The sequence below is a fragment of the Haliaeetus leucocephalus genome, unplaced genomic scaffold (genome assembly GCF_000737465.1).
Source record: "Haliaeetus leucocephalus isolate CR32 unplaced genomic scaffold, Haliaeetus_leucocephalus-4.0 Scaffold184, whole genome shotgun sequence".
Classification (NCBI taxonomy): domain Eukaryota; kingdom Metazoa; phylum Chordata; class Aves; order Accipitriformes; family Accipitridae; genus Haliaeetus; species Haliaeetus leucocephalus.
This window is the reverse complement of record NW_010972620.1, coordinates 10,698,389-10,713,603: the sequence shown is the minus strand read 5'-3', so window position 1 is coordinate 10,713,603 and position 15,215 is coordinate 10,698,389. Positions and strand designations below refer to the sequence as shown.

Sequence of the window (15,215 nt, the reverse complement as noted above, 5' to 3'; positions counted from 1 at the left end):
AGTAAGCTTGGATTCTGCAATGAGCAGTGTCTGCATTTTTTGGAGGGGTAGCCTTCCAAAGCAATTGTGAATTTCTTCCTTGTAAAGAGTATCCACTGTTCCCCTTGTTCAGTTTGGCTTTGATTTAGTCTGAGATTTAATTGTAGTCTGAGATCTGACTGACAGGAAAATTTCCTGTAAATAAGGTCAGTTCAGTGTTGACAGCGGTCTGTCAGGAGTGACATGGGTAAAACTGCTACCACTTTTGAGCAAGCAGATGGGAAATGATCTCTGTTGTCCTTTTATAGAATTGCAGACTAATCCAGGTTGGGATTCAAGATGCAGTCCTTTTTTTCCTCTTTTGTGATTTGACAGGTGAAGCATTGGTCAGTGACAGTAGTGCAAAATAAAAGGTGTTTGTAGATGGTCATCCTGTTTCCCATTTGTATTTTACTAGTATTAGAAGGAAAGTTGCATGTGTGCCTTGGATGAGAACACCTCTCCCAGGGCACTTCTGGTTTAGTTAAATCCAGGTCTTCTCTCTTGTCTAATAGCTTTCACAAATTCCTCCTATGCAATGCTTTTTCTTTCCATAGGTGGGCAGCATGTTCATAGCAGATGCTGATGAGAAAATCTCAGTCCAGTAAGTGCACAGATGTTCATTACACAATGAATGGCAACTCACCACACTGGTCAACATGATCCGCTCCATCATGGAGCTGTTCTAATGTAGTAAAGTGAACTAGAGAGAGAAGTTCTCTTGTAACTAAAATGGTACCACACCTCTGCAAACTATGGATTCTAACTTAAGTGAGAAGGGTGCAGCAGGAAGAGCCACAGCTGAATTGCTTGTAATGAAGTGTATAAAAAAACCTCTGTGGTTTTTACAAGGCATTTTTAACATATAATGGGCATGTTGGAGGTGGCAGATGGGAAGTGATGGTTTGTGCACTCTTGTCCCCAACAAAATGTTTTCTAAATCAAGGGGGCAAGTGATCACTATGAGGGTTTGTGGTGTCTGTAGGAACCTCTGCCCTTAAAAGAAAGGACTTTGCTCAAACAGTGTTTTCCCTTTAATGAGGGAGACCTTCAGCCAGAGGGGAACAAAGACTGTAGTTGAGCTCCAAAAATAGGTATTTTTATGGATTGCTAAGTACTAATAATCAGAAGAACAACTGGATTGCAGAGGCAGAGTTTTATATAGTTGAAAAAAAAATTTCTTCTTTCGGATGGGCCATGCTTCTGAAAAACTTTGCTGTTGGGATTCTCATCTGGTGTTAGCCCTTAGGTAACTGTGCTTTTGTCTGTATCCTTTCTACAGAACGAATGAAGCAATCCTTCTGGCCCTCTATGAAGCTGTTCACTTAAACCGGAATTTCATCACAGTTCTGGCACAAGTGAGTTTCAGTGTGATGTTCACCTGTTTCTTTGTAAGGGATGTCTTTGAAATTAGAGTCAGAAATGGAACTGGTGAAAAGATAAGTTTTCTCTTTTTTTTTTTTTTTTTTCCCCTTGTATACTTGTCATAAGTGTAGATGAGGGCTTGGGTTTATTATACTTGTAGGAAATGCTTCCTGCCTTGCCAGAAAATGAGTGAAGTTTTGAGGGCACAGCTCATGTTGGAATGAGTAATTTTTCCCACTGAATGGGAAGGTCTGTGTGGAGAGCCTTCTGTGCCCTGTTGATACTGCCTTTAGTGGGAGGATGAAGTGAGTGGACTGGTAGTGATAAGATTGCTGCAGTTATCAGAGCAAGTCATGCTCTTGTTAGGTTAGGGTTGAGGGAAAGAGGCTGATCCAGCTCCAAAGTTGCATGAATTGCCCTTTGTGGGTGTGCACAGACTGCACGTTGTTATCTGTTTGGGTATCCTTCATTTAGGGACTAAGGGACATGTGACAACTGTTGTTTCAAATACTATTTTGTGTTCAAACTTCCTTGGAGAGCCCAGCCCCTTTTGCTTCGGAGACTGTTGCCAGAGCATAGCACTCCTCCTTGTGCTGTTTATGGTGAAGAAACAGCTATGGCAGCCTTTTGAGAAGCAGTGGGCTGCTCCATACCTCTGATCACAAACCTCTGGATGCTTTTCTAAACACTGTGTGAGTTTGCAAAGGTGGTTATTGCTTGGAGACAGATAACAAGTCTGTCTGATCGAGTGATCGTGCTGTGGCTAGCTGGAAGGATAGCCTGATGTGTTTAGGAAAATGTTCAGGTTTAGGCTTTTAATTTTGGTTTGTAAGTACTAGTGGTAATCTGTGAGAAAAATGACATCAACAAAACAGTTAACACCTTTCCCCAGTTATTTCAGGTCCTCGGAGTGCAGCCATGCATCACAGGCTAGACACTTGGTGTGCTGGAGGAGACCTTCGGGGACTCCTGGCAGTAGTGGTAATGGAAGAGGTCGGATAGGCAGAACTACTGCCTCTGAAGAAAGCTTTTGTTCCACAGGTGGTTAATTTGCTGAGGTTCTCTGCCTCTCTTTTCCCCGGTTATTCATTCCTACCGCTTGTGAGAGATTTCTGCTCTTTCAGTTCTGTGTAATACCAACTCAGGTCTTTCTGTGGTCAAGATATCCCAGAGGGAAGAGAGGCCTTTGGTAGGGAAAAGAGTAGAGCAGGAAAAGAGCAGCTAGAGTAAAAGCTCTTTAATTAAAAATAAAAGGATAAACTAGTTATTTGTGAAAGGGATAGCTGAAGTGGCCCCTGATCAGTGGGTTTAATTGAAGTGGAGGCCTGATGTTCTTGGGTGGATTGTCTGTAATCCTTCATTTAAGAGAGGGCAAGGTAGGTCATGCTGTCCTTTGAAAAAACCTTATAAAAGCTGATGAATGGTCTTGTCTAAGTTGGTGTCCATTGCAGTCATTGCATGAATGACTACCTGCTGCTGTGTGGGCACATAGGAAGAGCAGGGATACAGTTGTGTTGATGCCTGAAGTGTTAACGTTTTGGTATACTTACCAGCTTGCTGGTCCTCAGTTTTTGCTGCTAGGTGGCACTATCATCTCTCAACTGACAGTGTTTGTGGAAAAGAAAGGTAAACACCACAGAAAAATCTATGGAAGCAAACGTGTTTTATGTAAGATTTTCAATGGGAAATTGTATTTTAAAGTTTAAATCTGTACCTGTAATGATTTTAAATTGTCTTTGAATTGTGGTATGTGTGTCTGTGCTTCTCATAAAATACATACATTCATAGTTGCTCATAAAATGAGGTATTCAAAGACATTGTGGAGGATATCCACTTGTGAAAAATCCTGTGGAACTAATGTCAAATCAGCAGTTCTGTATCCCTTTCTTTTATTTTGAAATTGTGATGATATATTAAGGCAGATGATACATCTATGTAAAGCTTGCCCTATGAAATGGATGCTGCTTGGCAGCCAGACTTAGAATAGCATGGCAGATTGCCTACAGTCTCACCGGTGTGGATAGATCCGGAAGCTTATAAAGAGTAAAGTCAAAGCAGTAATTAGGCAGGCAACTATTAGCAAAGATGAAGTGAGGAGAGTAACGGACTGATGGAAGCTGAGAGGATCGATAATGATAGTGTTATTTATGTTACGTGCTCTTTTCCTGCAGTGCCTGGGCTTTATAGTGAGACAGGGAAGTAATAAATTGCCATCGTCTTTGAATATGAACAGGTGGAGGGCAGGAGTGAGGAGAATTTCCTTTTAGAAAGAAAAATAAAAGGATCTTGGAGGAAGACTTCAAGTGCACACCCTTGGGTTGTTTTGGGGGGAACTGGAAGCTGTAAACAGTGTAGGCTTCTGCATACCTTTTCCCATTCTACCCTGGAGAAGGGCATGTTATGTGTCTGCTGGGGACAGCCACCACTTTCTGATGTATTTTTATGTTTTGTGGAGTAAAGAAATTGATATATAGTTTAGTTGTTAGATGTCCAAGGTCAAGAAGCATAGCCTTACTTTTTGGAGGAGAGGTTGAAGTTTCTTGAGACCTCATTAGTCACGTCTATTGCGTGAGACCTTGGAACAGTACAAGTTGCAGTCTGTATGACTAGTGCCTAGGGAAGCTATTGACCTGTGTATGTATGGCCATTTGTGTTTTCTGTTAGAGCCATCCTGAAATGGGGCTGATGACAACACCAACAAGCCCAATTCCAATGACACCTGTCACTCCACTTGGAACCACCCCGCCTTCTTCAGATGGTAAGAAATGTAATGATCTCCTGGGGAAAAACAATTAAAAACTGTAAAATAACTAGCAAAGCATTTTCTCAAGATGGCAACTAATGAGGTCTGTCTGGAGCAGATGTAACCTGATGGTCTCTTCCTGGAGTGACTTGCCTTACTAAACATGAGCGAGATTCTTTGCCTCGAGTTTATTGCTGTTTTACCTTGTATATTGCTCAACAAAATTATGCTGATTTTCCTTCTGAAAACAATACTGTCCCAGTATCTTCATGAGGATACACCCAACCCTTTCGTTATTCTGTGTAGGCTTTTACTTATGAATATTTCTACTGTCAGGTTCTTTGCCTGTGATTACTTGTCACTGGAACAGATTTACAGAGGATCACAGTGGTTTCCTGCTTGTCGTTAATGCACTTGTCCTCAGCTTTGTATTAATTGGGATTTGAATCCAACCTGGGTGTGGAGGTATTCCTCCCTCTTGTTACCTTTTCTCTGGTAGGCTTTGTAAATGACTGGAGATCTTTCTTCTAAATGAGATGTTACATGTCCACATAAATACGCTTTCAAATCATCTAAAATAAACCCCTTTTCGTTTAAGGTATGGATAGATATAGCCTAGTTTAAGAGAAGAAATGAAATGGCTGTCGTCACGTACTTCAATGGCATCATCTAGATCTGAAGAAAGTGTTTAATGAAGGAACAGAGTCAGTTTGAATAGAGCACATTTTGGAAATATTGCTGGGGAAAAGCAGCCTGGGTTACTCAGTTATATCAGCTATTCAGGTCATTTGATACCCTAGTTAAGGATGATCCTCCTTGTGGATGATTTCTGTCTGGTTACCATGGATATCAAAAGCTTCAGTTAAAAAGCCCCCTATGCCTCAAATCTCCCCGTGCATATAACATAAAATGTAGAGGGACTGGCATTTTGTGGGCTTCTGTTCAATGTGTTCGTTGCAAATGTATCCACCCACACACCATATTATACAACTGACAGAATTTATGCTTACCTACATCTACAGCTTGCTCACACTCTCTTTTTTTTTTTTAATTTACCAAAAAACAAAAGCAAAACAAAAACTCCATCCTGCTTTCAGGAGAGGCAGTGATCTTGTGAAGCTTGAGGCTTCTTGCGGCTTGTAGGGTTACTAAGTTTAAGGAGAGGAGCTGATCTTAATGTGCAGCAATGACATCGGGAAGCATTCCTTATTTTTATTTGCTGTCACCTTGCTGACCCCTACTCTCAGTGATAATTTTTCTTTTTTTTGAGGACCTCGGCTTGGTTTAATTTGGTGGTGCTTTAGTATTGCTGTTATTTTAAAGGTATGTCAGAATTTTCCTCGTTATCTAAGGTCTTGCAACTCAGCTGTAAAATTTGACTATGGCTGAAAGTTAGCAAGAGGCTTTTTGGCTTTGGAATGAAAAGATTGCTTTCTTCTTTCTCCTGCATTTAAAAAAAGTGTGTAGTTGAGCTATTTTCAAGTTACAGCAACATGTAGAAATCCATCTTTGAGTTTCAGGCACCTTTTTTTGTGCAGACTGGGATTAGAAATGGGTTCATATTCTGGTTTGAAATTTCTCTGGCTGTTAGCCTATAGTGTGAATTAAGACCTTTTAAAGCTTCAAAATGTGTGTTAAAAAAATCAAGGTCTGTAGCATGAACCAGGATAAGCAGCGATGTGTTCTTCAGAGTGATTTCTTTTTTTTAAAAATGAGACTTTTGCTAGAAACTGTTGATCCATAATATGTAAATCAAGTGTGCCTGTCACCATAGTTATCTAAATGTCAGTTTGCTTACTGTTGTTAAATACTCATTCACTGCGTTCATTGTAACAGCTCCAGAAGGACCCACTGGGGATATAAATACGTTTTTCAGACTTTTAGCTAAATCTATGAGCTATTCATAATATTGGGGGTGAAAAAGCTTCCAGTTTCATTGCATAGACTTTGCCAACAGACTGGGCACGTTAGCAACGTGTCAGGAGCCCCAGAGCTTCAAGACTGAATGGACTAAAACAGCTCACACTTGGGGATGTGCAGCCTTTAGAAGCTAAAAGCCCCTTTATCATTTCTTTGATGTTATTCGAACAGTGAGGTTACATTGATCTATTTGGCCTGTTGTTTCCAAGGGCTACAATTTCATATTCAAGGTGATTGTGTAATCCTGAGCTCCATGAGAACCTCTGCTGTGCTCTGGGCTTCTCAGTGCTCAGTTTAAAGAAACCTGCATTTTACTGTTGGTTCATCTCCTTCATCCTTCTGTGCCTGTGCTTGCCCCAGTTCTAGGGGTAGATAAACCTTTACTTGCCTCATTACAGGGTTATGAGATATAAGGCTTGAATTATGAAAGGCATTGTTTGTTAAAGCAGACTTTTCTCTGAACCAAAATACAACTGCATACAGGATCAGATCACTTCCCCTCAGAGCCCCAAACCTAGCCATCCAAAAATCAGATGTGAGTAGTTCCTCACTTCTTGCAAGGTCCAATCTCATCATAAATACCTTCATCTTTCCTTAAGAGTGAGAAAAGCCTTGAGCATTCCTGAGGATAGATGGAAAAGAGATAATATAGCTCTTAAGATGTGTGTCCTAGTGGTCTGCAGATCTGTTTCCAGTGCAAAGGGAGCCCTATCTTAGGCTGTCTTTATAGCTTGAGAAGAGAGAGAGCCTTCTGGCAATTGTAATTCAAGCCACCTATGACCTTCTGCTTGTGAAAACCTGTGAGTTTGAGCTCCTAGGCAGCCAGAACAGTAGTGTTATTGTCATGTCAGGAGAGGCACATAGAGCTGGAAAAGATCCCCTTGACTCCTTGAATCTAGTGCCTTGTGCTTGCAGGCACATCATCATAGGATCCCTTAAATTTATCAAACTCTGTCTTAATTTGTTAAATTTGTTTCCTGTTAATTCCTGTTGGGAGGCAGTTTCAGCATCATGTTCCTTGGTTAGAAATCTTCAGCTTTCCAACCTGCATTTCTTGTCAGTTTATCATGTTAACCTTATGTTGGAACACAGATAGCTCTTTTTCATATGTTGGGTTACTCACCTGTGTATTTTGCTGTCTCGTAAGAAGGGCACTTTGTTCCTCTGGTCAACCTACTAGCCTTTCTCTAAACTTGTTCAAATATGAGTTCATCCTCTTTGAACTTGGGATCAGCATAATTATGCACAGCGTTCGAGACAAGGTCTCACCAGCACCTTGTGCAGTGCATTACTGTGTTCCTGTCTCTGCTGGAAGTGGATTTCTGGATATGTTGTAGGACCACACTCTTCAGTGCTCTGTGTTGGTAGCTTGTCATCTCATGGTATGATAGGGTACCATGGCATCACAGCGTTTCGTTGGCAGCTGATGAGCAGTCAGCTTGCCATAGAAATAAATCCCTGAATTCCTGACCTTATAGCTTGCATTGTTGAATTTCATCCTGTATTTATTATCTGGTCCTTGTTTTTATCTCGTTCTTTGTGCACAGTCTGATATTCCTCTGTGTTTACATATCCCAACTTTCTGCCCATAGCAAGTTCATTAGCAAGCAACTGTTTCTCGTGCCCAGGTCACTCTCAAAAAAGAAAACTGTTCTCTAAACTGACACTTAAGGATTTCAGGTAGTAACTTCTTCCCAGACTAATAATTTCTCCAATTGTTTCTCCTTTGCCAGATCTTTGATGTACTCTAAATTTCTGCATTTGTTCCCACCTATATGCCTCACTCTTAATTTTTCATACAGAACTGTATTGAATGCTTTACTGAAGTCCTCCTAGACTAGCTCCATCAGTTGTGGTTTTTTTTTTTTTGTCTGAGCTAATTTATCTTAAACGATATCAGACTTATCTGGCAGGATCTGCAGGTAAATGCATGCTGCATTTTTCCTACTTATCTTTCCCCCCCTTCAACATTTCTTGTAAAGTCTTTCTGAATGGGAAGACTGAGAATGGCCCTTGCAGACAGCTCAGGCTCAGTCATCAGTAAAAATGTGGCTCAGTCACATGTTAGAGGTTTGACAGCTCATAAATTCGGTACTTCAGATGGTACATGGGGAGTAAGCAGGAGGCACATTGTGCAATTACCTGAGTAATTGAGATAGCTTCTTGTAAAGTCTAAGGCAGATGATGTCCAGTGTTAAGGTGTCAAAAGTACAGCTGGTGGTAACAAGGAGTGTATCCTAGACACGTGCCAATGAACTGCTGTTCTGCTGCAGGTATGGAAAGTACATTTCTGCTCCCTGCTGTGTTGTGATTTCTCTAGCACAGGCTATGATTGCTTCTGCTTCTTGATTTTTATAAAGTTGCTCTTTCTACCTCTCTTTTCTACCATTTTGGTCACGCAGTAATTATTACATTACTGTCTTGTGTGTTGCTTCTGCAAGAGAGGCTGTTGTTGGGAGGGAAGAATGGAATTGATGCAGACCTTTGGGAACTGAAATTCCAAAATTGCTGAAACTGAGAAGGGTCTTTGCTTGGCATGTTTCTTTCCAAGCTGAGAATGGTGTGAATGTTAGCTGTGTTGGTTGTAAGAATTAATTGGATATTGGTGAGAATATCTTGAGCTCCCTAGGTTGGGAATGTTGATGATTGCTAAAACAGCAGGCTGATCTCCCTCAGGGGTGGGGGTGGCAAAGGGGCAGAACAGGGAAGGGTATCACTTTGCTGGGTACCATAAGCTATCTTTAGACCAGGAAAAATGGTCTCTGAGGGAGTGGTACCAGTCTTCAAAACAAAATCTTTGATGGGTGGTCATGAAGGAGGAGGAGGTCAGGTGGCCCTGCAAATAAGCTGATCCTATCCCAGATCTGTGAGTCCGTGACTTGGTTCTCTGTATAGTTATCTCTTGTATTCGTGGAGGGTAAACGTGTCTTATCTGCTTTGTTCCAGTTATAAGCTCTGCAGAACTGCCTTTGGATGCTGATGTGCAAACTAGCAACCTGCTGATAACCTTCTTGAAGTACAGCTCGATTGTGATGCAGGACACAAAAGGTAAATAAATTCTGTTGATGCAGCTGTGGATGCAGCAAGCAGTGCTTCTTGAAGTCAGGAGGACATAAGAACATGTCTAGTGACTCCAGAAATAGAAGTTAACTGGAGTCCCTTTAGAGAACTGAAGGTTTCACCTTTTGAGAAAATGAAATAATTTCTTATTGTGAGATAAGAGTTATGAGACTAGGAGAGACCTAATGCTGGCAGGAGAGAAGTCAAATACAAAAAGAATGTAATAATAATAATAGTACCTAATAACCAAGTCTGTCCCTATACAGGAGGTGTGAGCATATCTGATTCCCAACTGTCAGAGAGAAGAAACCACGTACCAGAGAACTGTATTTTTAAGAACATTTAGAAGCTGGCACAGGAGGCAAAGCTCAACATTAGGAGGAAATATTTTCTTTGTCCTTTGATACTTGCTGGTTAAACAGGCTCTTTAATTATGAACAGGACAGCAGTAACTTACACTATACTGGCAGTAATTTGCTTGAGAAGATATATTTCCATACTGTGCTTTTTGTTTCTCCTGATAGTTTTGTGGGGGTTAATTTCAGCTTGCTGGAGTTGAAGTATTGCTTCATCTCCTGCTCAAGGTACCCAAGGGTGCTGTTTTGCCCAGTGGTTGTATGGGCAGTACCACAGTGTGAACATAACAAGTGATCTTTGTACCATATTTCAGCCTATTACCAACTTTTGCTGTTAAGTTAAATGTAACAACTGAGCAAAAATAGGAAGATAGTTGCAGAGCTATGACATGTGGATTACTGAACTTCATGAATGCTTGGCACTGAATAAGAGAGCAAGTGGGAGAGTTTCCTTGTACCTGCTAGCTTGCAGTGAAATTGTACTTGGCTGTGTTTTTCTTGTTCAGTATGCAAGCTAGTTGAGGAAAAAGTGAATAATTGAAATTAGGACCAAAAGGGACTTCATAAAAATATCTAGCGTACTCCTCACGACCAAGGCAGAATCAGGTTTATGTGTATCTTTTCTCAGAGATGTTGCTAACAGGTTGGATGAAGACACTCTGATAGTGGAGTGTCATTTTTGGACTTCCAGTGAAGTGTTTAACTACCCTTATTGTGAGAAGGCTTCATGTGCTTCCTAAATACTTTTCTGTGATTTAAATGAGTTACTAGTTATCTTCTTCAGGACAGATATTGAGAATGGATTATTTCTTTCTTTGTGTCAGCCGTTACGTATTTGAAGTCTGCTTTCATGTTTTCTCTTGCTTTTGTCTTTAAGCTAACCATGTCAAATCTTTGCTCAGTTGTTTCTTATAGATTGCACACATGAAGAGGGCTTACCAGCTCTCTAATCATTCTCATTTGCTTTTCTCAGGGTCTCTCTTGATGATCCAAGTCTCTGATGGAACAATTTTATGTTTTTCAATTTCACTTCTGCACTTATTTGTCACTGTAATATGGAAAGTCTGCATAGGGCCTCAGAAACTGCCAAACTGGATTAGTTTCAGGTGGAGTGAAATCTGATAGAGGGGATTCCTTACTAAACAAGCAAGTGAGAGATGAGTTTATTCTGGTGTGAGACAGGAGTTGATGTTTCTTTCTTTACTTTGGCTCTAGCTTCTATAACGTTTGAAATTTGTGTGGCTGATAGACTTAATCTCCTTGCTGCCATGGTAGTATGCGGCAATGAGCTCCACTGACTGATTGTTTAAAAAAAAAAGCGTGCCTTCCAAACCAATGCTTATTAATTCTAGTGGGTATATTCCTGTCCTTATATTTTGATGACAGACGAGGCTCTGCCTAACTTTTTTTCTTCTTGTCTAAGTCCAAGCATGTGACACCAATATAGCAACAAGAGAAGAAGAATTAATAACTCTAATTTACTCCATGTGTCTTGAGACAGGTGGGAACACTTAGAGGGGAGACTGCTTTGTTCCACATCCAGGACTAGACAGTTGTTTTGGTCCTGTCCCAGAGAGCATAATTTAATAGATTGCATTTGCTGGATTGTCCTCTTGTTTACTCTCATGTCAGTCAGAGGCAGCTGCCTTGGGAGAAACAAAAACTCTATCATTTTTTCCCATCCGTAAAATAGAGTTCATACAGATATACCTCCCCATAGGAAGTGGTCTGCTTTGTTCCCTTAATGAAGGATGCTGTGAAAGTACAAAGAGTCTGTGTGAATAACGGCCTGCATAGCTGCCCCATAACTGCTGAAACCAGCATGATGTTCACAACACATTGGCTGAAGGCAGAGTACTTGGTGTGAAACAGGAGCCTTTACAGCACAATACCCAGAGAGAAGTGGTAGCAGCACCTACAAAAATATATAGGGAGGCCTTACAATAGGAGAATAACAAGGCTTCAGTGTATCAGTGTTCTTTGAGGCCATTTCTCCTGCTTTGCTGGAGTAGAAAACTTTTCACTTAAACATTTTAGCTAAGTTAAGGAGACATAGGAGAGACTTTTAACTCTCCCATTCCAAAATTCCTCTTCATCTTAGTACAGCAAGATGAAATCAGCACACTTCAGGGCACATCTTGTTAGTAAATATCTGTCCCTCAGCAGCATAGAAAAGAAAACAAAAGAGGCATTGAACTAGGCAGAACAGCTAGCTAAGCCCATTCTATCTATTTTTATAGATAACCATATACCCACTAACTAGCAAAGTGTTTGTAAAAGTGACCTGAAAAGATGCAAGGAGTTTGGCTGATGCTGTCTTCTGTTTTATATGAAAGTGGTCTGACTGTTTCAGATTTCTCTCTCCTCCAGGTTTGACTCCAAGGCAGATGTCTGGGATGTTTAGTAGTCTTGTGCTTTAGAGAAGCTATTGGAGGTCTCAGGAATGTGCAGTTTTAAGCTTCCTTGGGGTTTAGTTATGAGTATGTTGTTGTGGTTGTTGTTTGGTTGGTTGGTTTTGCGGTTATGGGTGTGTGTGGTGTGAGTGGTTTGATTTTTAGAACAAAAATTTTTAAATGAACTTGACTGGACAGTGCCTTGAGCAACCTGATCTTAGCTGGCCCTGCTTTGAGCAAGGATTGGGCCAGAGGTTTCTTCCATTCTAAGTTACTCTATGATTGTATGTATCTTGGTTTTTTGGTATTTCAAGGTTAAAATTGAGAGAGAAGAGTTTTAAATAATCCAAAGAAAAATTGCATTCTTCTGTCTTAGTCCTTCTCTGTTTGAGTCTTTCAGCCCTCCAGTTGTGATTCAGGGCAAAAGCTGCTTGAAGTTGTGAGATGAATAACAAATTGCGGAACATGATCAGGGTGGAACTCCTTTGGCTTAAAATGCTAAGCCTTTGCAGACTTTCTTCTTTCATGGTTTTGCACAGAGTAGGTCATGTCTCTCAGTCTTGGGGTTAAAACTCAGGACTTTGAGCACAATGTCAGGAGTCATTCTGCTACACTGTGCTATGCCTCTACCTAAGATTTGCTGCTTGTTTCATAACCTACAGCAAAGGTGATCTTTTTTCTTTCAATCTTCTCTAAGAGAGGGAAAAGTGTGTCTCTGCTGTGGCAGAAAGATGGACTAACCCCAGTGTTTAGAATATCTGTGGAAGTAAAACTGAATGAGACCGAAGCTTCACTGATAGTTACGGTGCTGTTGGAGGTTCAAATCAGAAACTTTGCTGTTGGTGCAGACTGGTGACAAATTGGTGGGATGTAGTGGTCAGGCTGGAGGGCAAGTGCTTAATGAGAGTAGTTAAACTATTAGCTATCATGGAGGAAGTAGGAATATGAACAATCTCCAAGGCCGGGCTTTTCTCTTGCTGCAACAGTTGTCTTGCTCTTCAGCATTGCTAGGTTTGTGTGGCTCATGGAGGACTTGTTTTTTCTTCTTTGCAGATGAGCACCGGCTACACAGTGGCAAGCTGTGTCTGATTATCCTGACGTGCATAGCAGAGGTAGGTTTCTTCTGTGAAACTGTTCAGCAGATCGTGTGTTACGGGGCTCTATCTGCATGCACATCCCCTGCCTCCTGTTGAGCAGGTGCTGAAGATCCGCAGTGGTAGTGAGGACTCAGGTGCTTAACGTTTCGCTAATAAACCTGATGTAGTACTGTTAAAATTGACTTGAAACTTGAAAATTGGATCATCTTATTTGGGTTAATCAACTCCCAGGGATGAAGAGAGAAAAGAGTGAACCTAAGCCTTTTCTCTCTTAGCTGTCAAGTGACCTTGTGGTGTGGCTTTTAGATGAGTGATGTGCTAATGGCTTTCAGCTCTGTGCTGTTCATGGTAAACGTGGGCAATGCTGTATCTCTCCCGCCTAAGAAGGATATGAGTCTGAAAGAAAGCCCCATGGTTATAGGCAAGCAAGACTAGTAGCAAATCTGGTAGTAGGGTGAGAAAGCAGTATCATGGCGCTACATCAGCAGTCCTGGCTGAATGTGGTCCTGTCTCATGGGAAGTATGTACTAATGGCTTGACTGGTGTCCTGAATGGTGATTGAGTTCGTGTGGCATTTGCGTTTTGCTTGCTTGCAAGTAAAGACCTTTCATGTGTAACAAAGAATAAAAAGCAGCAATGTTGATAGCCAGTGTAAGGATTCTGAAGTAATGTTTCTTCAGGGTGCAGCCTGAAAGCTAACCATCTGCATTTCAAATATTTATAATTAAATGGTTTTGGCACTTGAGTTCTTCAGGTGGATGCATAGATACAAGATAAGAAATTCTGTTTCTACATAGCAAGGGCATATTTTGCTTCTGGTATTAAAGGGAGGGTATATTTATTACTCAATTTGGCTGTGCATTATCTGGAGGGACCACTTTGATTTAGAGCTGGTCTTAGAATGAGCTTTGCCTGAGGGGTGGGACAGCTGATAAACTTACCTGCTAGTACTGCAGTAACTTCTGGTGTGATGGGTCCATCAAAACGCCGATATAAACCTTCGTCCATGCAGTCACAGGAGCTTGTGTGCTGGAGAATCACCTTGTGAGTTATACAGCACTTGTTAAACTCTTGACACTGTGGTGCATGCAGTCCAGAGTTTGGATGAGCAAAGGAGGAGAAAGGAAAATAAATTGCTAACAAAGCAAGTAGTAGCACAGACTTTAAGTGAAGTGGAATTGGGATCAGAATGGGTTTACTTTTCTGTGACTGGAGGCGTGGGTGGGGACAAGAGGAGGTGACAGGTGGCTTTTTAACCTTATAGCTATATGTTGGGAGTTTTACACTGAAACGCATGTGATTTGAGAGGCAAGTGGAAGGTGTTGGCCACTTGGTTGGCTATTCATATCTCCTCCCTTTTCTTGCTCTTTTCAATAGGATCAGTATGCTAATGCTTTTCTCCATGATGACAATATGAATTTTCGAGTAAACCTACACAGGATGGTGAGTCTTTTCCTCCAGATGATCTGTTACTATTTGGGATGAGAGCACAGAGGATTTGAGTCCCTGTATGTTGAAAACTGTGTCACAGACATCTAATCTAGATTAAGGCATGTGGAAATACTGTGAGAAGTGCAGTAGCTGGGAATGATTTTGAAATCACTCTCAGAATGTCTCACTCCTTCAGAGAGCAAAGAGCTGGTTGCCCTGTTGGTGAATTCAGAGGCCTGTGTAGCTGCGGAGGAGCTGTGTATTACAAGGTCTCTGAGGAAATCAGTGGCAATCTTAATCTTCAGCAAGCATTAGCCCTCATGATATATTAATAGCCAGCTGGAGTTAAACAGAGTGCTGTAATTTGGCTTATGCTTCATGCTGGGTGGGGTGACTCACCTTCAAGGAGGAAAGTATTTTTTCCAGAGCTTTTTCCTATAGGTATCTATGGAGGAAGTGTCCTTACCTGGCTCATGAAGCTCTGTAGTTACAAGTAGCTTGAATGGTTATCCTAACTTGATGCATTCTGTCTTTGTGGTTCTGGCAAGTTCCGCTTCATCTCATAGTGAAGCAGCACTTGGAAGTGTCACTAGTCCAGGATAGAAAAAAACATCTTTATAGCAAGCGTACTGCAAGGGTACTAGTGATTCCCACTTAACAGCAAACATGCCATTTGTCCTGCTTTCAGCTGGGATGGGGTTCATTTTCTTTCTAGTAGCTGGTATAGTGTTATATTTTGGATTTAGTATGAGAAGAATGTTGATAACACACTGATGTTTTCAGTTGTTGCTAAGTAGTGTTTATACTAAGCCAAGGATTTTTCAGCTTCTCA

The 15,215-nt window shown here is 41.1% G+C and overlaps 1 protein-coding gene across 3 annotated transcripts in view; it reads left to right on the top strand.

The window, feature by feature from the left end:
- Positions 1–15,215, top strand: part of LOC104830123 (chromosome unknown open reading frame, human C10orf76) — a 122,849-nt gene that overhangs the window by 15,173 nt on the left and 92,461 nt on the right. For all 3 annotated transcript variants that reach the window (XM_010564849.1, XM_010564848.1, XM_010564850.1), the window contains 6 exons: positions 576–622; positions 1,301–1,376; positions 4,048–4,141; positions 8,993–9,094; positions 12,909–12,967; positions 14,330–14,395. In XM_010564849.1, coding sequence (XP_010563151.1) covers positions 576–622; positions 1,301–1,376; positions 4,048–4,141; positions 8,993–9,094; positions 12,909–12,967; positions 14,330–14,395 — 444 coding nt within the window. The remainder of the gene's footprint in view (positions 1–575; positions 623–1,300; positions 1,377–4,047; positions 4,142–8,992; positions 9,095–12,908; positions 12,968–14,329; positions 14,396–15,215) is intronic.